At 27.8% G+C, this 26,603-nt stretch overlaps 1 protein-coding gene across 2 annotated transcripts in view; it reads right to left on the bottom strand.

The window, feature by feature from the left end:
• The window catches only part of LOC126836185 (neuroendocrine convertase 1-like), a 107,376-nt gene that overhangs the window by 65,966 nt on the left and 14,807 nt on the right, over positions 1-26,603 (bottom strand). For both annotated transcript variants that reach the window (XM_050569374.1, XM_050569376.1), the window contains exons 2-4: positions 23,247-23,351; positions 10,607-10,747; positions 2,768-2,902 (exon numbers count right to left, since the gene is read on the bottom strand). In XM_050569374.1, coding sequence (XP_050425331.1) covers positions 2,768-2,902; positions 10,607-10,747; positions 23,247-23,351 — 381 coding nt within the window. The remainder of the gene's footprint in view (positions 1-2,767; positions 2,903-10,606; positions 10,748-23,246; positions 23,352-26,603) is intronic.

Here is a 26,603-nt window from a genome sequence, read left to right as displayed (position 1 = left end):
TATTGGAAAATGGCATTTTTCAAGTTGTGTCACTTTTTAAGCAGAAGTGCGATAGTATTTTTTTTTCTAGCCCCTCTTTTTTTTACTCCTAGATCCGCGCTAATAACATGTGGCAACTATTGCTTCTCCACAAATTAACTATTATTATGGGATATAATAATACATTAAAATGTACTATTTAACATCAATATGAAAATTGTCATCTAATATTAATAGAACACATCGCTTTTGTTAAAAGAATATTTAAGTAGTCTTATTTGGGAATTTTTTTTAAAATAATTGTTTTTATGCTCATATAAGTAGTACAATTATTATTGCTAAGATATTATTTTAAACGGTCAAATATTAAAATAAGTTCTTTTTATTATTATGTATTAAAAAAGTACACAAAAATATATTTTTTAAAAGATAAAATATGCATTAGACCACTATAAAACTTAAAATATTTTTACTTACTCATTTATTGTCATTTGAACAATATTGGTTATTGAAAAGGTAATTTATCACGTAGACTTACTATTCATATAAATTCTATACAATAATTATTCTTATAAAAAAAAAACGGCGGTAAAGTTTAAAAATTCTTTTTATCTGGAGTGCTTTTTAATGTTATTCTCTTGAAAGAGTTACTACTTATCTTATTTAACTGTGGTAAACACAAAAAGAAAAGTTTTTTAGTAAAAAGTTAAGCTATAAAATAAAAATCATTACTTGTTCTATATTATATTAACTATCGCCAGTATTATTGTATCGAGTTGTTTCCTTTCATAATCAAAGTATAATATTCAAGTATTATAATATAATTATATTTTGAGGGGAGCAAAAAAACATAATAAATTGGAAGTTATTTAAACTTTAAACTTTAAAGTATATAATATTATAAATTAAAACGAAACCGAAACCATTTCCACAGAATTATCTTGATTTAGTGAAATATATTTGGTACAAATATTTTTGTGTTGAAGTTAATTAAATTACAGTTATGTTAATTTGACCTTATGTATTAGGGTCTGAGTTTAGCCCAAAATATTTCCCTCTAAAATAAACATGGATTCGAAATGGCTTCAGAACTCTCGAATCACACTATGCTGTTTATACCCTTGGCAATAATTAACCCCATTCCCTCATTCATGTAAAAATTAAGTACATAAAGCCGTATTGTACGACCTGCATTGACCCATGAACACTCCCATTGGCTGCTAAACGGGCACTTTTGAAATGTTGGTTTATTTTACTCGAGAACACTTGTACCGTATATTTTCCACCACTAAACGCTGTTTGTTCATTTAATTAAGTACTCATCTACAATAATGAAACTGAATTTCGATCAAAAATAATATAACTGTTATAAAAATATAATATATTTTAATTCTACATTTTTTTTAAGTTTCATATGCTAAATAATATAATAACAATAGGCCGTTTAATATTATGCTATATAAATAAAACAAAAAAATATATTTTTAATACACATGGTAAGTACGCAATAATTCTGCTCGAGCCTCGAACATAGTTTATTGTTATAGTATACTACAACTTGAGATAAAAAGTCGAAACAGATTCTTTTCAAACTATACCGAAACGACGACCATCGTTTTCCACGTATTTTGTTTGCTAACTGTGAGTGGCAACACACCAAATTAGGAGCTGTTAATTTAATTTTCTGACTAATAAGCACCTGCTACCTTGTAACCAAATCTAGTAACTCCACTGAGTAACTAAAATAATTAAATATCGATTCAACGAACCAACTTTTCTCAACTTTATTCACTTATAAAATTATAAGTGAATAAAAACAGTTTATCATTATAAATGCACATAATATAAATACAAACAATGTTTTTATTTATTTATGGTGTTTATGTGGTGATGTATTAACGCAATACCAACGATATCACCTAACCAAACCTAACCACACATACTCGATGTAACAGCCAGAGAAAACCGGCATATAATACTAGCCATCAAAAACAAGTTAAAACGTCATAGTTAGGTTATTGCTTAGGAATATAAAAACATCCCGTCCATGATCAATGGTCGATAATAATTAATCATACAGTTGTAGAATGATGTATTTTTAATCCATTGATCAAGGGTAGTTTTTATAGGATACAAGTCGTCTTTAACCTAATAACTAATTCCATAGCTTCACAGGCTACTTAAGATGTCTAGGATATGCTTTTACGCTAATCGATGATGTCAGCGTAGACCATGATGTCTAAGTGTTGAATTTTCTCAATAACGCTTATATTTTAAGCTGTACTATTGAAAGTATGGCGACTAAAAATAATGGATGCTGTGAAAGTCAACAGATGTTTTTATGTAGCGCTATTATTATTGTATAGTTTGTTTTCGATATAAAAAAATGTTGACAAAAATTGCCTATAAAAAAATCGTTTAGTAAAATATGCAACCAAGACGTCCTCTCAATTAAGCGTGGATGCTGTACATTTTTTTTAGGTGATTTTAAAATAAACACGCTATACTTCCTAATAATCCTGTCCTAATTTTAGAATTCGGCAAAATATATTAAAATTGAATCTCAAAACATTGCTAACGTGACTTTTTGGTGGTAGGTATATTATTATTTTATGTTATAAAAACAACCCGTTAAACAATATTAATTCAATTTAACTAGTGTGGGTGTGTGTGTGTGTGTTATACAGTAGCTCTATAATATCAAGTACATAAAATGCGCACAGTTGCGAGAGTTGTACTATTATTATCGTTATATGTTAAATTAATATTATGATATAATTGTACTCACATAGTTGTACGCCAAATCGGGGTGGTTTGTTTGTATTCCGTCGTCTAGTATGGACACGACCACACCTTTTCCCGTATATCCTTTCTGCCATGCCGGCGCTATATTCATATCGAATCCCCCTTTGGCGCCTCCGTTCTAAATAAAAAAAACAAAATTGTCACACACAGATACAGCTTTTGTATAAGACAGGTCAAGTGATTCATTCCCTCGTGTGGCAATAGTTTTAAACGCGGGATTAGCGTCAGCGGTAATGTCATCGGATCTCCGAGGGCTATAAATATTGCATGTAGCCGGATTTCGCATTTCGCAATAACAATAAAAGGGCAACAGCGCCGTGGAATACATAGAATTACGAATTCCATTAATTATTATTATTGTTATTATTATCGGTGTCCGTGGAATTACCGTCAGTTCGGAAACATTACCTCTCTAGATGTTTTTTATTATAACATTTTTTTTTTTTTACATTGCTACACAAAAAGGACACGAGCCAAAGGCGACGTGCGGGCTGTGAGCCACCGTACAAATATTATGCGAAAATCCAATAACAAAAATATTACATGCATTCGCAGAAAGTAATGTTGATAGTGGATACGCAAACAAGGGGAGTAAATAATCATTCGAAGAATATATTTGTTTGGGAAACGAATATAGCGCGTACATCGCTCGCATATCCAACGACCGTTATTAAACGTATTTTTTTCCCTATGAATATGGAAATACTTATCTCAAACCGTAAATATTTGCCGTCACGATGTTCGATTGAATACGTTTTAAAAGTCGTCTTGTTTTTTTTTTTTAAACTTAAATTCATAGTTTTTTTTTCAAACTACTCACGTACAACAGATCCAACTAATTTAGCATTATTTTAGCTTCGGTGCGGAGCTGAGGATGTGTTTTATTTACAATGAAGTGTTTTTATTTATTTATTTATTTTTTTAATTTTAATTTTTTACTTTTTTTTGTGTCTGGACCCACGATATCTCGTAAACCGCTGAACCGGTTTCTTCGTGTAGCAACTCCATAGATCAGAAATCATACCTGGAAGGTACTTTAAGAGTCCAAAAATTAAAAAAGTCACCCCTTCCCCATCAAAATCGAGAAAAACACCCAAAAAATTTACACATTTTTCAACTTAAAATTACGATGCGCTATAACTTATTTAAAAATAGTCAAAAATGTTCCAAATTTATATGAATTGTTTTTCAAACATAGTACTATCGATACGCATTAACAAACCAATAAAATATCATAAACCCTTTCCCTTAAAAAGGATAGAATTTTTTTCTTTATTTCACTTTTTCAAGCAAGTTTTAGAGATTTAGATCTGAAAATTAGACCAAAGGTAGATCTAAAATGGAACTGTAACATATACAATTTTCTCAAAAATCTGTAGTCAAATTTTTTTTTTATTAAGAAAAAACCCAAAAATGGGGTAAATTTACACTTTGGCCGTAGTCAGTTTCTAGTTTGCTATGTGTGTGTGAATCAACAGTCAACAGGTAATAACATTTTTTCATTATATTGTTAATTATGATAAATGGGTTACTATGACAGTACATTTTTATAGACAGACGATTAACCCTTATCGTATCCACCCTGCACAAGACTAAAATATATTAAATTTTAAGTACATTTTTGCTGGTCCCACGATATCTTCTAAACCGCTATAACTGGTTTAAACATACTATCCACAGATTCGCATCGAAGCGTTTATTTAAAAGTGATTCATCACTTTCAGTTATAATAAAATCTATAGACCTGTGACCTCTCCGTCCCCACTATGCTCCGACCCCACTGTACTAGCTTTTTTTCTATTTCATTATTCATACATATAAACTAGAGTAGAGGAAAATATCACAAATTAAGTATTCAATTTTAACGTTTTACTATTAAAACTCAGACGATAACATATTGAATTATTTTTGTTATCACTCGTTTTTAAAATTTTTTTTTAGAATAAAGTGACGACGATGAAAATATTAATAAAAGTAAACTCTTTACTCTGAGTTCACATTGTAAAATTAATATCGTGTTATTCTCGACTACACAAGAAAAACGCCCGCGTAAAAGCTCCACTAAAACTGGGTAAACATATATTTTAGCGTTCAATTAAACGGGTTCGGGTGATTAATTCAGAAGTACTTAACGCACGCCTCGGAGATGATGACCCACCTGTAAAGTAAATATATACACATTGTAGAAGTTTGTCGGGTCATTGCATAAAATTAATTCATTAAGATAATTTTATGCAGTAATAATTTATGTTAACTAACGTTTGCAGTCTATTGAATTACACAAAATGAATCGCGTGTACGAAAGTCATGAGACATCCTGTCTCCTGAGTGAAAGAATGCATTTTTTTTATTTAATAAAGGTATTTTAAAATTTCTTTTGTTTATTTAATCGAAAGTTTACCACAAATCTTAGTATATTTAACCCTTGTCTAGTATATTTAGTTCCTAATGTAATACAGTGTATTTATTTCTTTACTTTGATCTATTAATTTGGGCATATTATTGGTCTTTTTTTGGTGTACCGGAAATCCAAATATATTGAATGATATTTTAATTCTGTACTTTACCATTTTCTTTTATAATTTTGAACGATTGTTAAATAAAAGTAAAGTATTTTATTGTAACAGTATAATAAATCATAGGTTAATAAAATATAACTGAGTATGTAAAAAAAAAATCAACTATAATATATTAAAGTGGATTTTTTTTTGTGATAAACATTACACGTGTATATCAGTATATGGGGCATTCTGAGTCAAACCACACAGTCATCGGCCTGACCTCCTCAAATTTTTTTGAAATTTTTATCACTAATTCTTGCCCTTAAACTTGAGGTTTTTTAAGTTAATTAAAAAAAAATAGAATGCAACCCATTTTAAATTTCTGAAAATTTTATCATAAAATCAGAGACTTAAATCAAATCTTTTCGTCTAATAACGGGAGCGGACCGAGATTTATTTCTATTTTTTTTTTAATAAAGACAATTTTTCCCGGGTGGTCACCCATCCTGGATCAAGCAGCAACGGACACAGCTTAACCTCAAATGCCGCGTGGCAGCTGAGGTGCCCACTGTCCACTGCGTCTACACTACGCCCCTGTATTATTTTTAATGTTATTCGTAAGGAACATTTTTCACTTTTTACTCCTAAAATATTCAAAAAATCAAAATTTACCAGGTCATGTTTTATTTTTTATTTTTTTAATAAGAAAACTTAAATTAAATTTGTCTTTATTAAAAAAAAAAAATAGAAATAAATCTCGGCCGACTCCCGTTATTAGACAAAAAATTTTTATTTAAGTCTCTGATTTTATGATAAAAATTTAAAACGAGTCGAAATCGATTTGTTTTAAAAATAACTATAAATACCCTCTATTTTTGGGGCAAAAATTAGTGATAAAAATTTCAAAAAAAAATGAAAGTCTTATTATTAGACCAAAATAAGTTTTAAAAAAATTTGAGGAGGTCAGGCCGATGACCGTGTGGTTTGACTCAGAGTGCCCCATATGTATATAATATACTGTTTCATTATTTACCTATTATATAATATACGCATTATACAATTACGAGTACTCAGTAAACTTTTTGTTGTAATCATGCGTACCTACCCAGTTTATTTTAACTAAAATTCAATATAGAAACTTTAATTACTTTGGATCTGATTAAAAGCTGCAATTTGAACAATGTCTGCATTAGTAATAATGAAATAGCAAACCCGTTAATAATTACGAGACACTTGAATGGCTTAAGAATATTACATTACATGGAAAGACGCGATGTTGTCAATTATTCGTCTTTCGGCTGAATCGGATTGCGAATTAAATGTTATATTTGTAAATTTAACAAAGTAATAATTATAAAAAGCTACGGATATAACTATAATTATTATCATCAAAATGTATAGATTTTTTGTTTTTGTTATTATAAGTAAGATAACATTCTATAATAGAAATACTGCTATTATGAAAAGGTATTTGTTCAATAGCAGACTATTTTTCTTTAATTTACAATAAGATTATACTTGCGCACATTATATTTTATAATATTATGATATATTTTTATAAATAAATGTATACTCATATATGTCGTTGCCGTCGTGCAAAAAGTAACCAAGTGAATATATAAAACATTTTCCCATTTATCACTGTGCCGAGTATACTTGGTCAGTTATGTTATAACAACTTAATTAAAATAAAATGTTCAACTAGTAAACTGTATTTGAGCGTGTTTTATTTTCATAATTTTATAACGTTAATATAATATTCATTGTTATCAATCCAATTTATGCAGTAATGAAACGATTTCTACATAGTTTCATTTTTACTACATTCCTTCTACCTAAAAAAAATTTAAAAATAAGATAAATATTATTTCTGAAAATGAAAAAGTCAAGAGTAATGTAATTTTTGTATTTTATCTTACTTAAAAAGGTTAATTTTTTTTTATACAGGAGATATTGTGATTCACTTTGATGAGTTTATTTTACTGATAAAAATGTTCAGACTTAAACAAGAACTAGTGTTACTTAATTTGTTATTGGTTAATTATTATACTTAAATGTTATATTTATAATGAAGTTGTTTTTATTTTGATTTAAACTTTTAAAGGATAAGCTATTTAAAGTATGACATCTTTTTAATTTTATTTTATACCTACTATTAGAGATGATGTTGATGTATTTTTTATTAGGCATACTTGAATCGTATGAATCATATTTTTGTAAATATTATTGACCGAAATAAATGGAAAAAACATGTTTATGATATCATTGCTGCAAAAAATGGTTAAGGTATCCCCAAAAGACTCAACAGAATTTAAATGTCAAACGAATTCATGCCACACGCAGAGTTTGATACTCTCTTGATGCAAAAAGTAATTTACTGCAAATGCAATTGAATGTTTTGATTTCAAGTCGAATTGCATAGTTGCATAATAAACTAAAGATATTTCGCTAAGAGTAAGTCATTGAATAATTAATAATTATTGTTTTACGCATTGTCGCTGGTTTGATACATTTAAATATTTCAATAGCCTTAATTTTCCAGTCCGTGTTTTGTAGCAAATCCGATCCATGTAATATTGCACCAAAACATATTTTATCGAAAAATAGTAGACAAAAGTTGATTTTTTGCTGTCCGAATCACGTGTATTCAGTTATAGTATTAAAAAAATAAATTACCTATAATACAATACTATGGAATATTATGTAAAGCCTAACTATTGTATAGATGAGGAATAAAAATTATTAATTATAATTATAAAAAAAAATGTTTGAAACATAAATAACTTAGTACTTACACATTCATTTTAAATTCAAGCTTCACTATTAAAATATTATTTTGACACAGTGTACACATTGTAGTAGTAAGTAATTACAAAATAAAAAAGAGCTTGCAAAATTATGAAAAAATGTTCTATTTTATGTTCATTTTTGATTCATTTGTCTGCAGCTGTCAATGAGTGTGCAATATATTGAAACAATGGTTAAAATACAGATAGTGTTTTATGTAGTTTGATTGGTGGCCGAATTGTGTACATTGTTTATTAGCACTATCATAATAAATTTACTTTCAGTTAGCTGAAATGTATTTCCCTTGTCACTTAGTAAAAATTGTTTTATTTTTTAAAACAGTTCTCCCTAAAGTGAAAAATAAAATGAAAGCGTCGTGTGTATATGATATATTATTAAATTATCATTCTTAAAAAGATATTTTTAAAATGTATCAAATTTCAGGAAAACATTTTGTCATTGTACCGAAGTATTCCTATAACAGTACCCAAAACATAATTCGTATAACGTTTATTGGTAGAACATTTCTTTTACCATGAAAAACGCTTTAGAGTTTTTGTCTAATTAAAGATTTGAATAAATATATCATTTAAACATAATATAATATTGGGTTATATGTAATTTACGCATATATTTAATGTTGTCAGTTGAGTTGAGCTTCCGAATAATTCTCTGAAAACAACAAATTTTAGCAGAGTGATAAAATAGGATTTTATAATCTGAATACTCGCTTACTAACTACAGCAATTTATTTAGAAACTAAATCAATATTATACATATATTTGTATATTTTACAAAATATAATATTTATACACGTACTGTTAATTTTACCATTCCATATTATAATGTGTAAAACACCGAAACGAATATGTTTAACATATTTTTTAGTTTTATTTTGATTGAAAACGTTAATTACAGGCCACTAAAAATGAAATTTTGGCACCGATCCATTTTAATAAACAGTAATTAGTAGTATTCTCAGTTAAGTTTACAACGACGGTTAGGGGACGAAAAAAGGAGCCCCGACAATTCTGACAAACGTATAAATAATTTCAAGGTTGGATTACACGTGACACGGCCGTTTTATCAATGTCATCGCAGGGTCATTTTGGAATTTTAGAATGTTAAATATTTACGTTCCCTTTTTACAGTATAATTAAACCCACGCATTGAAGATTACAAAATTGATGGGCGATCCAATGCTGGTGATAAAATTTCTAGAAAATTCCATTTAAACAGATTTATGTATATTACTTGGAATGTTTAATTTGGCGAAAACGATTCTCTCTGTGCAACCGTGACAATACTCGCCTTGAAGTTTACAAATATCAAATTTTTAGTTCAAAATAATATAGTGTTTAACTACGCTTAAAGAAAATGCTAAATAAATAATGATTTTTTCGTTTTCCAATAACTATTATTCATGAAAATCTTGTTAAGATGCGTTTTAATTTTATACTAACAATTAATATCTGGTTCGCATAAAACATTAAAAAAAAATCGAATTCAAAAAGTATGTAGTGAAGTCTTATTGACTCAATTTTATACTCCACATACAAATAATATTGCCCCTTTACAGCCAAGTACCTATTTTGCCTATACATAATGCCCGGTTTAAGATTTATGATAAAATGTTTTATTATCTCTATACTCAGATCTTACTGCCTTTTAATTCAATTTGCTTTTCACTATGAATATCACTTTTTTTTCTACACAGAACCCCTTCTACTTCTTTCTAACTTATTCAACCATTGAGCCAAAATAAGAACATTTATGTGTTATTAACTTGGTCGGTTTTAGTATTTTATGGAATAAAACATATTATTTTTTTAAGACAGTTTTTTATAAAATTGAATTTTATAAAAAAAAAGTTATATTTCTAACGTAATTGAATTAATAAATACTACCTGAATTCTTATGCCATAATTCTAATTATGAAAATATTGGTGGTTTTTTACACTATTTCACCTTTAAAAAAAGAATTAATTTGATAGGTCATAAATTTTTGTTAAAAATGTTAAATACCATTATAGATTGTAAAGTAGATTATATAGTGCAATCAACAAACCTATGTTTAATTACGAAATATTTCTAACAAGTATTGGTCTTTATTCCTTATGTTTTAACGAATACTGCTAATATAACTCATAATAATGTAGATTGATTTCATACCTATCTCGCAAAATTAATGTTTTACTAAGTTACTTTTGTTATATAATACTTTACAGTTTGGCATTTATATTTTATATTCCATTACTTACCTTGTATTAATCAATTGTACTTATACCGTCATATTTTATAGTATTAATAAATACATTGAAATAAAAACCATTTTAAATGTTTAAATTATTTTATTGTATTCAATTAACTATTTATTGTAAATATAATCAGCTATAGATTGGACTTTTAACTCTATTTCATTTTTTTAATATAACAGTTACTGTTGTAAATTTCTATATTATTTTAAACAGTCCTGTTATTTCTCGGTATCCTAATTTTAATTGTTACAAACTAAGTGTTTCAAACTAACTTACCAAGTACCATTGATCAGCAAACAACGGGTCAGGAAACCGTAAACTTGATTTTCTCGTCGTGTTAACAATAGACGTTTTCGGGTTCGGCGCGAAATCACGTTTAAACCGTTTTAATTCATACTGTTGCTCGAACCATATGATCTGAAACCATAACAAACGTTGTTTATTATTTTTTCTAATTTATGCACAACATTACAATACAATACTGTTCAATTACATAATTATATTTGCATGTTATAAAAGAAAAATGAACGTACTGAGCTCAACATTAGAAAAACTGTCAACTTCCGTCGAAACGCCTTCGCATGTGAAGGAATCGATTAAAAAAGTCAACCACTGGTTCAAGTATAACTTCTCTGATAACCCTCACTCTGTTGACGAGTCGCTAATCGTATTTCAGGAAAATGAATGTTCCAAGGAAACATGTCCAAAAGAAATCAGGTATAATATATGACTTTAATGTTCTGATTACACATTGTTATGTCGAGAATCATAGTTGTAATAAAAAAAGGTTGCCTTTAGCAGTATTATAAACGTACAAATATAAATTTTATTTTTGCAAAGACCTGTAAACGTACAAACCAGTATGCCTAGCAAAATACCGAAAAAATGTGAGCCGTTAATAGGGTTGAAAAACGGTAAAGCTCAAACAAAATGTATTCAAACGTGCCAGACTAAAATGCCTGCATTATCTGTAAGTAGTACAATAATATGATACACAAATCATAGTATTAACAATATTATAACTGTATTGCTATATTTGTCTATCATTGCGTATAACATATTTATATACGTAATAAAACATGTTAATATTTAATTAAATATTAACATTCTCTTATGTTAAATGTGAAATTTAATAAAAATGAATTTTTTATAATGCCTTTCCTTTTTATCATAACAACCGTCATCAATACTAAGAGTTAAATCTGTGTCGAAAAAATATATTACCATAAAATATGTTTTAATAATCAATGTTTAATTTTTTTAATCAATGTTAACTTATTTTTACTATGGTTTCATTAGTCTTTTCCAGATTAGCTAAGCTAATTTCATAATCGCATAATGAAAGGTTTTTTGGATTGAATAATATAACTATGATAGATTAATAGCAAAGTTTATTGATGTAATCCGAAAGATCAAAAGTTGGCAATGTCACCCCCTTCCCTATAAACTAAAAAAGTGATTAGTAACTATTTTTTACTAACATATTTTTAAAACACTACAAACAAAATACATTGATATAATTGTTTTTGTTTGCTGAATCTGAATTGCATTATTCTTAGGTTGTGGCCAAAGAAATATTTTAAATACTTTAAAGAATTTTTCCGATAAATTCAGAATTTATCTCTAGGTTATCGTATGTCTTTAGTATATTTGTCTAGTATTATTTTAAAATTACACATGAAATTTGTAATATGTAAAAATAACATTGGGCTTCGACCCGTATATATCAATAAAGTAAAATGAAATGACCAGAAAACTTTGAAAAGACCTAGTATAATATTATGAAGTAAAAAAATGTTATGTAGAAAATGAATGTTTTTAATATAATCGTTACTAATTAACGTATCTAAAAGGGTTTCTGGAGTCTTAAGTTGTACCCAGAACGGTATAGCGTTAGCTTTTAATACACCACTATTGGGATCACGTGACCTTTATTAACAAACATACAATCGCGTTCTAATTATGTCCCACTGCAAATAAATTGACCTGTGGGTCAGGCTTGTAATACCGGCGGTTTTGGGGTGTGTGTGCATATATATATATATATATATTGTGTAATATGACTTCTAAAAGTAAAACCCATGTTTTCAGCAACATCCCGTGTGGTTAAAAGCCGCACCATTACCGGACGAGGACCGCAGATACGACATGTACGGAGCCACGTTGGCGGAGTCGCGTGATAGTAAACTTGCAAACCATCAAAAGACCCGGTTACCGAAACACAATGGCAAAAAACCCTGTTTGTCGAGCAACCCGAAAGCACTCAAGAAATCAACGTTGCTATAAAACGATTTGAGTCTAAGTAAAGTTTCACTCCATGTAATATCTCGCATTAAAATAATACCATTGAAGAATTTTCGGTTTTATTCATTCGCTTTAATGACACTTATTATTAATCATAGATTCACTGGCACGATTTGCACTCATCATAATATAGCGTAGTTGTTTTACTAGTATTTTTTGAATGTCATTTGATTGAATGTCACAGCTGGGAGGTGGAATAAATTTCAAAGTTCGAAAAAGACCAAAGAAGGGATACTCTAACACGTATATACTTATACACATAAGTATTGTGTATCAGTTTTTTTGAAAACCGGTGGCACTGCTTACTACACTGTTTAACTTGTCAGCAAACTTTAGACCGACAGGCGTTGTGACAACGTTAGTATTATTTGCACACCACTGCAGCAGCAGTATGGACCGGAATAGTAATTAATAAATAATTAGCGTGATACGTTTTAATGGGTTAACGAGGGGCCATAACGTTGTGGAATAAACTTTTACAACTAATATAAATCTAGAATCATTAAAGCCACGGCATGGTGCGAGCCACCCCGAACAATGGCTTTTAATGAGCGATACCCCTAAATGACACCTTAATTAATTTTTATTTCATATGCGTACATACGTTACCCAGAATTCATAAATTCAAATTAATACACTCGATAATGATACTATACATACTATACTATGTTACACTATACATATATTGCCAATTTTCATTCGATACATATTAACATAAACCTGTGTATTTTATATATTATTATTGTGATATCATAAATTTAGGCAACATATTGCCTACAAAGCACACTGTACACAAATATATAAATATTCACACATTGTTACTAAAAATTAATTTATAAGATTTATTACTTTTACATGGCGCCTTAGGTATTGTGATGTATAGTTTACTGTAAAACTCTTAAACAAGTATTAGATAATTATAATACAAACATTTGTAAAGATATAATAAGATTTAAGTAAGAGTTTAGGAGTATAATATAAAATCCCTACTATCTTTCCTTTGAAGGAAATTGGCATCAAAAATTAAATAAATCGTTCAAAAAAAGTAACGGATTTTACTGTATCGAAATAGGTGAATCGTTTAGCCCCTCTAAATAATGGGAAAAGTTTGTGCGCTAGATTTTTATGCACCGAAATTTTCTTTACTGCGAATCAAATGATTACAATGCACAAAACAATACATTTTCCTAAGGCATCGCCAACGCTATAACCATGGATCCGCTATCACAGCTATTTTCTTCAATAACAAACCTATTATTTAACCCAAAAAAAGTTTATATTTTTAGAGTCTTGTTCTTTAAGCAACTTAAAATAAAAAAAGCATCAGCTAATTTTTACCTTTTTTCATCAATAATCTCTTATCAGTTACCAAACCTGGAGACAAAAGCATTTCAAAACAAAAGCGTCATGCAAATTATCGCCCATATCACATGTCAATAACTAATTTTTTTTAAAAAGTTGGCTTAAATTATTGTATTATAGTATACTTTATATGATAATGTTATTGGAATCTAAAAGAAATATTGGAACTCGTGAGTTTATTTGGACGGCTTGACACCGTTTTACGAGATACCCAAAGTTTTATCCTGCTATACTAATTCTGAAGTATAAGCTGAACGCTGCTGGCTAAATATCAATAACTTACGACAGCCGAGGCAAAAGTTTCGTTGATGAAGTAGTTAGAAAATAGCTGTATTCGAAGGTATATCAATCATTTTGTTTGTAATTGAATTATGAAGAAACTAAAGCAAAAGATTAAAAACAATATTTTCCGCAACGGTGTTTTTTTTTCTTTGACATAGAACAAGAGATGTGTTAAAGAAATCATCCAAACTATAATTTAATTAGTGACTTTTCGAGAACTCTAATACTTTAATTAGTGAACTGTACTAGAATTGAAATTTCAATCAGTAATTTATTTTTATAGCAACTTATATAATTTCTTTTAACGTTCAAATTTAATAATATTTTTTGGCAAATAAGTGAGTGTTGATAGTTTTTTCCTTATTACCGAAATAAAACTTTTTTTCTTTCTTATAAATAAAAAAAACTCTTGCCTGACTGAAAAATATAAAATAATATTCCAAATAATTATCATTATTATCTATCCGTGTTATACATATTATAGGCCATAAATTGAATTTCTCTGCAGGTTCGCACATTAGATGCGATACTCTATGCAACCAATACATAGATCAGTGATTTAAAGAAAAATATAAGGTTGAATATGTCCTTGTTGCATATGGCTTAACGATGATTTAGGCTGGACAAAGTTAAACTAGTCCATGCTATGTCTTATTACCTTGAGAAAAGCATACGACACAGACAATACTGAACGAATACTCTACAAATAACCCATCGGTAGGCAAATTGATAACATTAGTGTGAGCTCACCCCACCAGTAAAGCAACATTATATATTTTTTAAAAGTTAAAATACAAATAAGGTGACTGTTGTGAACGCTGTGGCAGGCCAGGGAAAGTAATGCGTATGCGGCTCACTCCGAGTGTTACAATTGGGGGAATCTGATTAAAAAAATAAAAAGTTTTTGGAAAAGTGTTTCTGCAAACAATACGTTTGCCTCTTTTCTAGTGTTATTATTAATCATAAGTATTAGCCCAGCAAAACTTAATAAAAACAACGAAATAGAGTTTTTTGTACGCATTTAATGATTATGTCAAAAGTTACTGTGGTTGAAAACATACACAAACAAATAGTGTAATAAAACTCTAACCTTTATTTTTGTTCTTGTAAGAATAAAATAATTTTTTTTTCTTAAGTCTTTGTTGTTTTGCTTATCGTTAGCTTTAGCTATAACCAAGAAACGACACAATTAAAACACTCAAAACGCCAAGAAACATATTTAAAATAAAATTTATGTAAACAAAGGCTGTCACTGCGTGCTATTATACTAAGCAACAGAACAAGAAATAAAATGTTTTCAAAGTTAATACACAAATAATACTAAAGATAAAATGTTTTTAATTTTATAAAAGAAACTACAGATATTTAGCACACCAAACTCAGAATCTTAACAGTGAATAAACTGAAAATAATAATTTGTCAGTATAGTTATTAAAAATTCTAAGAATTTTACACATTCAAAGAATTAAATACATATATTTTTAGATACTAGAAACTTGCCATTACTATAACAGGTGTTGTTTTATTGATATTTAGGAACTAATTATTAACAATTTAAAACATTTATAATGATTAAATTAATTTTACAAGTAAAAAAGTCAGAAAAAAATTGAATCAGTTAAAATAAAGTATAAAATTGATGTACAATCAATTGAACATATTAGTATATTATAAGTTATAACTTATATATAATTATAACTTATCCATTAGTTATATCGTTGATATATACTCTGAATAAGTAAATTAAAATAAGTAATTTATGCTATAAGAAATATATTATTGTGCTTTGATGATAGTGAAAAATACAATATTAATAATAAATGTCGAGACTAAAATAAATTGAAAAAGTTATAGGTGTACAGAAGTTGTTGATTTGGAAATCAAACAAAGACGTATGAAAGTTATTTAATTAAAGGACGTTTAAATCACTACTCAAAAATCTCTTCACGCTATACCTTATCCATTCTTAAGATATTAATTTAAGTCATATCAGGTTTGAAAATCACTTTTCTCTCCTAACTTTATTGTAGCGCGGGCACTTGAGTACAATATTAATTAAACAATAAACACTGCCAAGTTTCCTCGAAATTTCATTCCAACAGATCTGATTAAAGGAAATTTACTCCACCAGCACTATGAAATGTGGTCATCGACAATCTCCTGATATTTGAAATCCTCACTATATGTTAGTTAATTGGATTGCAGATAACGCTGTTTACCCAAATATGGCTGCTTTACAGCGATAAAAAATAATGGCAAACGACTGTCAAAAAAGTGCATACAAAATATACAAGAGTAATTTATTGATTATACAATATATATAAAATAATATTTAAAACGAAATTTGTTGATAAATAATGATGAAAACAGTTTTGTCAAAGTAGTTTTTAAATCATTTAAGAAAAGATAATTATTTAATCATTTTTCAAAAACAATAATACTGAAAATCTAACAATCTACAGAGGTAACAATTTAAATATAATCACATGTTATAATCGATTTGATCCCACATCTTGTGCATTTATCAAACTATGCCACACCCAATACGATATAAATATCATATTGTATGATTCAAAATATCAAATACTTAAACAAAAGAACAATAGAAAATCTAGTCAAGAATATTATAATAATACCTAACAGCGCATTGAGTATATAATACGAGTATACAATAAATACCAAGACTTTCCGTAGTAATGTACAAGTAATTAGACTTGTAATTTAAGCAATATTGCACCATTTAAAATAAATGAAGCCGAATACGTTTCTTCGTTTATCTCAACTCCTTTATCGAGAGATATATGAAATTTGTATTAAAAGAAAATAAGGCAGAATATTTACCCTCTGTGAATTGATTATGAATGCAAAAAAGACCTTAGCCCTTAATCATTTTTTCATTCTCTATTTTCAGGTAAGGTTTATGACGTATTGTTCATAAAGTTAATACAATATAAGGCATGGTACAAAAAGATGATTATTTATTTTTTAAATCGTAAAACAAAATCAATAATTCATAAAAAAATTGTTTTTTGTAAAAATGATAAAATACACAAAAATAGCAATTATAAAATTGAGATAAATATGTAACTATTAGTTTTCTGTATATTTAAATATATTATTGTACTTTTACATGAAATAAGGCTACTACTATGAATAATGTTAGCGATATCTACTTATTTACATTTATTATTTGCAATCACAATCTGTAAAATATTCCATTAAAATAATAAAATTGATTTCTTCTTTTTGGACTTATTACTTATTAGTTTGGCAAGTATGCGTTTATTTATAAGTTTAGGTTCAATTGAAATTAGGAAATTGGTGGCACTAAATTATTACTAAAGATCCGTTTTATTTTATATTGTAGGTTTACATTAGATGAAAAATAATATTATAACACGATGTACTTAAGACACACCAGACAACTCACGGTGTGCTTATTTTTAAATTCAAGAATAATTTTAATATTAAAAAAACATTTCGTATTTTATGTTTTATTATTGTAATATTTAAATGTTGTCATTTGGGAATACCGCGTCAGTGAAGCCAGGATATGTCCTTTAGTATAAATATATTAATTCTGAATTCTGAACAAGTAATTTTTTCGAAAAGAAAAGTTCCTATATAATAAAAACAAACAGTATTAAAGAAACATTTTTTTTTTACTAACATATAAATACTACGGTGAGGTTCTACGATAACGTATATTCATTTATCAGGTAGCTACATTTAATGATAAGAAAAAAAAATAATACTAAACGTCTAATATTTCCATCGTGATTAGTTGATGAGTTTTTAGTAAAATTAATAGCTGGTAAATTTGTATTTTACTTTATATATATATTAACTATTTGAAAAATGATCATTTCCTATAAAAATGTTTAGAATAAACTATTAACTGTCAACTAAGTTTCTAAACTACGCATTTAACTATATTTAATATTATTACTGTTGCTTTAAATGTATATGTATATACTAATATAACATTAACTGTTGGATATTTTTAATTCCGGTAATCGGATTGGTACATTTTTTTTACTAATACCCGTCTATATAATTTGCACTACACTCATATTTCTTTAAATACCAGCCAATATAATATAAGCATATTATTTATATTATAAATCTTTTTTATTTTACGTCTAAAGACAATATTAGTTATTACAATAGTTAAGAAATATCTTATGATCCAACATCAAACACTACAAGCATAATATCAAAGAAGATAATATATTGGCATTAGTTTAGTTACTTGGTTCTTGATAATTGAGGACTCAATAAAAGTATTTTTTTCTAAATTTGTTTTAAAAGATTTCGTTTAATTAAATATTTTTATGGATATACTATTTAATCTGAAAATAAACTCTGAAGGTTGAATTTAATATTATAAATCTTAATCACGATGTAAAAAAAATCTTTCTAGACAGTCTAAAATAATATGTTTTTCTTGTTGAAAAGCATTTTATTAAGTGGGGTCTGGGTCTTTTTTAAATATCATATTTATAGACCCATACCATATAATCACGCGTACGCACTCACACATGAATATAATATGTTTGTGGTGTGTGTGTGTGTGCCTACTATTGGTATATTATATGTTGTATAAAAGTTCCGGACATGCTCTTGTGGGATTTCGACCCCAAATTATCATCATAAATTTAAATTTATAGTTTACCATGATATTTTTTGTATAAGTTTTTTTACGATACAGTCACTAGAGTTACATAAATTGTCTTGAGGATCTAGGGAATCCGTGACGTTGGTTAATATTTCTCTTCTTCCTTTTTTTTTTTTTTTTTTGGAACCGGGTGGTTATAATACTAAAAAGCAATATGTTATAAGCTGGCAACATTTTATTTCAACCATGCGTAACGCCATACGTAATAAAAAGCTAATTTTTCAAATAAATGAGACGTATTTACGGGGAAAATAATATTTTTATAATAAAAATATAGTTACGGAAAATTATAGTTTCCTTATATAATCATACAATCTTAGAATCTTAGTTTTTTTATAATAGTAGTTTTTTGATTATATATATGTTAACAAGACTACATTACTATTATTACCATCATACTGCGTATACCAATATAATATGTATACTTAACTATTAGAACGTGACTGACATAATAATATAAAACACTGACAGATAATGTGGTATATACAGGGTTTTTAAAATTTATGTAATTTCGATTTTTTGATGATATACTACAAAAATGTTGACTAAAGTAATAGTTTTAAATTTTTATCGAACAATAATATCTTAAAGGGTGGAGGATAACTTTTGAAACTTAAATCGTAATGTATACATTTAATTCGTTAGTTAAATGAAGAATAATTTGCTGAATATTTTCACTAGTCGATACTCAGTTTTGAATAAATAGTCTTAAAGTTCTTAAAGTTTAAAATTTAAGACGGGAGGAGGAGTGGAGTGTAGAGTTTTTTTTTATATTTTCGCATTTCTCAACCAAACTCCACCTCCCATCAAAATTATTTAAATTATTCTTAATTTAAAAATTCAATTATATAAAATATGTTACTGTTTTAAGTCTTAAAAATTGATAAAGCGCTTAAAAAAATTTAATAAGGTAACAATTTAAATACTGTCTTATATTGTACTATAACATAAATTAAAATGTTTTCAAAAAGAAACAAAATTGCAATAATTTTGAAAGAAAACTGCTGTAGGGCGTTAAAAGAATCGTCAGGTATAAATATTCATTATTATGTGTATAATACAGGCAGCTAACAATTACTTTTATGTTGATTGATTTTTGCAGTTTAGCAAACTAAAATTGTACTAACAGATATATATATCAAAACAACAGTATGTTATATATCAGGCGGTATCCTGTAAGAACTTTGTTAAAACATGGAATAAAACTAATATAGTATGTGTTGGCAACTGCAGAACTAGCTAAACACAAGTCAGCCTCGTCGCGTCGACCAATGCTCATATTGTGTATAAACGCTGACGTAAACAGATTTAAGGCATACAGCGTTTATATAGAAAAAGAAAGAGGTGCTTGGCGTTTTTTCGACAGAAAAAAAACCATCGAATTCTGCATCTGTTTATATGGAAGTGAAAAAACAAAGGACAACCCGACAGCACTATTTTAAATGGCGTGTCAATAAATGTTAGATGTTCTGACATAAGATAAATTACAACTTCCCCGCCGGTCCTACAAACAGAACCTCGCTTCAGTGTCGAATCGTTTACATAGGGGAAAGAATCGGAAAGTTCACTATACTAGCTAAATGTAATGCCATGGATACAACCGGCATTCTATTAGGCCAGTCAGTTCTACGCTTGACAACAAAGTAACCTGACAAACCATTTTTTCAACACACAAAACGTCTGGTAGCATAATATAATATTAAACATACGATGTAATCCTATAAAATACTTTATACAACAGTTTAGCGTCGCGTTTCGTTTACAATTACAATAATACAAGTACAAAGTTCAACAAAACCATTGTGTTTAGACATAATTGTGAAAATAACAGTAAAGTAAGAACATTTTTAAGTGAATTATAAGCATTTTATTTATTTGTTGAGTTGGTTAATGTACAGTTTTTTGGGGAAAAAATGATTTTTTCCATTCGTGGAATTTGATCCAGTTTTATGATTTTACGAGTAGTTAAATTGATAATTTATTCCATTACACTTTCCTTTGCAGGTTTTAAGCAACAAAATTAAAATTTGTAAAACATAAGTTTAAGATACAAGATAGTTGTTTTGGAAATATCATTCCTACATTTTTTTTATCCTCATATAGCAAATTTAATCTACATTTTGACTCGAGAGAGTATACACAAAAAAGACTATAGAAAAGTCGTCAAACGGAAAAAATAATTATATCATGCAGTGACTGCTTGTCAAATTTGTATAATATTGTATTTACCCGAATTTCATTTTATATGCTTTTTCAATTGTAATTTTCTACATGTAAACGCATTACCCTGGGCCGTAATAAGAAGAGGTACAGCAAATAGTGCAAATGAGTCTATAAATGTTGAATGATATATTGTATCTAGTGATAAAACACAAAATATAAAATGTATAGTAATCATCTTTGTTTTACTTTTAAAATGGCTTTTAGTAATGAAGTTGTACACTAAATCTTTTTTGTGAATAGATCAATATTTGTTTTACATAAAATTTGCATAACACCTATACTCTAGAATAAACTATTTTTAGCGTTCTTATTTTATTCAATAACATAAAAATAACACATACTATCAAAATAAAGATTATTTTAAAAAAAAAATACAATATTTTGTATTTATATTATAATATAAATGTGTATCGTACTTTTTACTACGCTAGTGTTATGTTATAAACGATTATTATCAACGCCCACATAACTACGAGTTGAAAAATGTAGAGTGAACAAAAAAAAAAAAATCGCTGTACAAACATAATCATGGAATAGAGGCATATTTAGCCAGATGCGCAGACGTCCAGTGTGTTCGTTCGTCTTAATAACAAAATTATGCGGCGTTTTCTTTTTAGTTTTTCCACAAACCTCCTCTGACCGTTTGTGTGCCGCCACTCGACTTCACCCCTCGTGTTAATATTTAAATTAAATTCTACAGCTGTATTCTCTGTGAATTCCGGGATCATCCAATTACATTAGTTTGTATGTTGTTACCGGACGGCAAACAAAAGCTTGGTGGTTTTTCCCTTCATTTCTCTAAAACACCGTCATCAATCTTGTTCATCCCCCGTTGTCGCGGACTTATGTGCACACAAAAACAACCACTTCGGGAGCCCTTTCCGGATGTCCTGGCAGAATTTAAGAAATGGAATTATAATGTCATTATTTTCACGCCTTGACGGGCAGCAGTATTAAAACAAGTGTATTGAATCTCGTAAATGTTGCGTTTCCTTTTCTTCTCCTTCTCCGATATTTAATTTATATATATATATATATATATATATATATTATATACATTTAAATAGTTTTTATTTTATCAAAAAGTTTGAATTCTTTTATGCTCGACTATTGCTTAAAATATAATTTCTTTTGAAAAACAAAATACTAATTTAAGTAATACATAACTATTATGATTGAACTATAAAGTTTTTGGATATAGAATACACATATACTTGTAGCCAAAACTGAAATCGGTACGATAGTAAAGTCATAGCTCAGCCAGATAGCTGTTATTTCCTGCATTGTAAGCTATTACTACTAGGTAATCCATCTTAATTCTTAGGAGTAGTGAAATATCATTTCATCCTTTTGTATATTATGTAGTATGACATTATAAAACAACATTAATTTTAATAATAAAAATATCCGAGTGATAAAGTTGAATACTAAAATTGAATTTTTTTAAATTTATTATAGCTTACTAAAATTAATGTACCATTTGTACTTAAAATATAAGATAGGTCCAAAAAGAGAGAACGGCCCGTTTTAAACAAATCAAATTGTATCTGGAGCTTTAAAAGAAAACTAAATCACTACAAATTGAAAATTGTGTAAATATAATATTGCATTGGATAACAATATTTTAAACTAATATTCCATAAAATATAGCAATTATATTCAACTAAGGTACACTATACCGTGATGATGCTATCATATCAGTTTATTCATCAGAACTCATCAACCAGATTTTTAAATTTGCCAATTCTACTAAAAACAATTATATTTAAAACAACTCTGATGTACATTTATATACAACTATAACAATAGAACAATAATGGCTATGAAATCAATTTTTGTTTTGCAATAATATCATTTTATTACATATGTAAATATTTAATTAAACTTAAGTTAAAGTGTTCAATTTATATTATAATGTGGATACTTTAAAAAGTAATGTTTTTTCATAATCATTAAACCGTAATTTGTACAACCCTCTTATAATTACTGACAAATAACGATACATTTTTTTTTATTTCCACAACATTATCAAAATACTTATTAGGTTTCTAATAATTTGTTTATTACCTGGGGATCCGATTTTAGCTTTGAGTGATACTTTTCATCTGCATTTATTGATCGCTTATGAACATGTGCATGTTCAAAAAGGAAAAATTGATCGAGACTACCAATCTAGAATCATAAAAAAATATTGTTATTAAAAATACGTCTTAGGACTTAAATGTTTATAGTCAAATAATATAGTTATTGTGTGTCTGTTATGCAAACACTTCAGGATGACATTTCAAACAATTCTTATATTATAACGATTCCATTTTTGGCACGCTAATTGATAGATATATGAAAAAAACGTACATATTAGGATAGGTACAACTTAATTGGTTTTCAACATTTTCATTTTACTTTATGACAAGTTGCATAAAATAATAACACTTTAAACAGTTCTTTAAAAAATAATTTTGAATGTGACAATTGTTTAAATATAATATATTAAATCTTTAATAAACGTGTATATTTATAACAACCGAAATGTAATAATAGTAAAAAAAACTGCTTTAACAAAAGCGTTTGTTGGATTTAACTTTGTTATGGAAGTCCATAAGTAGTGAGCAAGTGTTGTTCTGTTCAATTCATCTCCAGAAAAAATGAATTATAATATGTAATTATATTATTGTGTAAGTCTTAGCGAGGCAAAGTAATAACCGTTGTGTATGATAATAAACAAAACGGCTTTTACTCACAACTCAAATTTGATGCTGTCTTCAAAAACGTATTTTTTTCAATAAGAAACTTAAAAATTTAGTGTTGTTTAAGTAAATTATCTTTTTTTAGCAACGATCAGGAGATGAAGTTGTGTTAGTTCTCGATAACCATGTATATTTTTTAATAAACTGAAAAGAATTAGAATGATTAATTTAATGAAATCATTTTAGCTATTTAATAATATAGATATACAAGAGGTATTATAAGTTTGTATTATAATTAAAATATTTATTCGTTTATTTTAATGAACTTTATTAATCTTTGAACCAATTTCAACCTAATCTAACGCGTTAATCGGGGTAAACAGCTATAATGCATATTTCGACGCTACCAGCACCAATGTATTTCACAAACACAAGCTATATTTGTAAAAACTGTGATGAGTTTGAGTAAAAATAATAACAAATTTAAATATTCCTAATTTTCAGCTATCATTAAAGGTATAAGACATAAACATATAATATTGTAATCGTAAAACTTTTATAAAATGTATTTGAATAAAAGTGTTTTTTTATCTTACCTTTAAAATAAAATCGCACTTTTCAAAGTTTCATGAATTTGATATTACATTTTTAAAACGAATTTCAGAGGCCGATGACATTATAATAATATATAGACCCCACCATAGCTTCTCAACTACATTATATTTCTATAATGTTACTTTTTTTTTACAGTTGGGTATTTTTTCAATATTCAAGAAAATAGAGAAACCCGCATAGTAATTTTTTATTTTCTGTACTTTGTTAGTGATAATATTACCATGAAGTCCTTGTGGACTCACGACGTTTGATTCACTCAACTCATTATCTCCGGGATACTCTTAGGTTGGTGATTATTTTTAAGGGAAGTATATATTTAACAACATTCAAATTACGGTTGATGGTTATTACTTGTAAATAGCGCACAATAAAAACGATTTTAAAACTTTGATACTAAATACAGCATTACGTACGATACATAAAAATAACAATTATTTTTATTTTGTTCTTTACATCTTCGCAATGGATAGTTAACGTTGGCGACGTAGAATGGCAATAACGTTTTTATACAGCGTAACATTAATAAAAGTAAATAAATCAGTAAACAATGAAACGGGTTATTGGATAACTTAGACACTAATAATTTAGTCTAAATATTTGCAATTATATTTATTATCTTTCAATAACAATATTATTTAATATTGTATAATATCAATACCATACTCTATAATATTCAATACCATTTGTCATTGAAATGACTCTTTTTGTAAAGTTAAATAAAACGATGAAAGAATTGGCATTACATGTCTTTCACTAGAAAAAAATAATACAAACAATTACAGGCGATTTATTAAAATTATGTAAAATGAATTTTTAGTGTTACCTTATATATTTCATTCAATCTTGTTTAAAGGGTGGTGTGCCCATGTACGTAACCGAAAAATGTGATCGGGCTTACCTAATATAATAAATTATGAAACGGTCAAGTGAAGATAATAATTGTAAAACAAATGGACAAATGCGATTTGTTTAAAAAAAAAAACCGACAATATTTATACATTATAAAATTTTGTAACACCTACATAAACATTTAATAATTAAAAACATTCAACTTGAATTTGAAATTTTTTAATCTCACAGCCTCGCCTTGGACTGCAACTAGCAAATTTCGATTACCCCTATAATTAGTATTAATTTATTGTTAGTCGATAACAATGTTTAATAGTGTAGCCTTTTAATCAAAAATACTTCAAAAATACTTTCGGTGTTATTATTAAATAATACGGACGCAGCGAGTAAAGCGTCTAACTTCGGTTCGACAAGTTTCCATTCAAGCTTTACTTATTCGACGGCGCATAGAATTCTTACACTTGTGAACATGTGGAAATAATAATTACTTTACAGTTAACCGAGTAAACACGAGTCAGTTGATATTATTCCAGTGTAAAAAAATCTACTAATATTAAAACGCAGACGTCAATATTACTATTAACATATATGTTCTACATTAACGTGTTATATTAGGTACCATATTTATAAGCAATTTTGTGTTTAGACATTTAATACCAATGTCACCCGCAAACATTTTAAGCAAATTGCAACTTATAGTCTAAATTACAATTTCAATAAAATTATAAATACAATTTGTACATCAGAACTAATTATTATAGCGAATTAAAAATAAAAACAACACAAATGAATCTGTACGCGTTAGTTTTTTAGGTTGTATTGTTGTGATAATATTATAATTGTTTTTCTATTATTTGCTCAATAGGTCAATAGATCTTGATTTGTATTGTTTATGGTCATTCGGACCTGTTAACCGTATGATAGGTACGTTTTATTGCGTTAAGCCCGTCAGCAAATAAAATGCAATCTAAAATCCGCTTTACTGTCGATCAAACGTCAAAGACTAAATCGGTTAATATACTGAAGAAAACTTTTTGCAATTTAGATTTTTTGTCGCAATGTTTGAATCACAAACATACGGCCTTGTATCGAAAAACTTTTTTCATTTTGTTACTCGACATATTCAAGTGTAATATATAGATGCATCGCGTGGCACACGCATCCTTTCGATACCGGTTTAGACTATGATATTCTACAGAACGATTTCTGCTCAGCTCAACTCACAAGTCAAAGGTTCAACTATTTATAACGATAAACAAAACATGTATCCTCA

The sequence above is a fragment of the Adelges cooleyi genome, unplaced genomic scaffold, assembly GCF_023614345.1.
Source record: "Adelges cooleyi isolate 19-005CV unplaced genomic scaffold, UGA_ACOO_1.1 ACOO_flye_CR_arks_rails_tigmint_CR_PRNA_23, whole genome shotgun sequence".
In the NCBI taxonomy this organism is placed as follows: Eukaryota; Metazoa; Arthropoda; class Insecta; order Hemiptera; family Adelgidae; genus Adelges; species Adelges cooleyi.
Note: the sequence above shows the minus strand (reverse complement) of the source record. Positions and strands in the feature narration are given on the sequence as shown.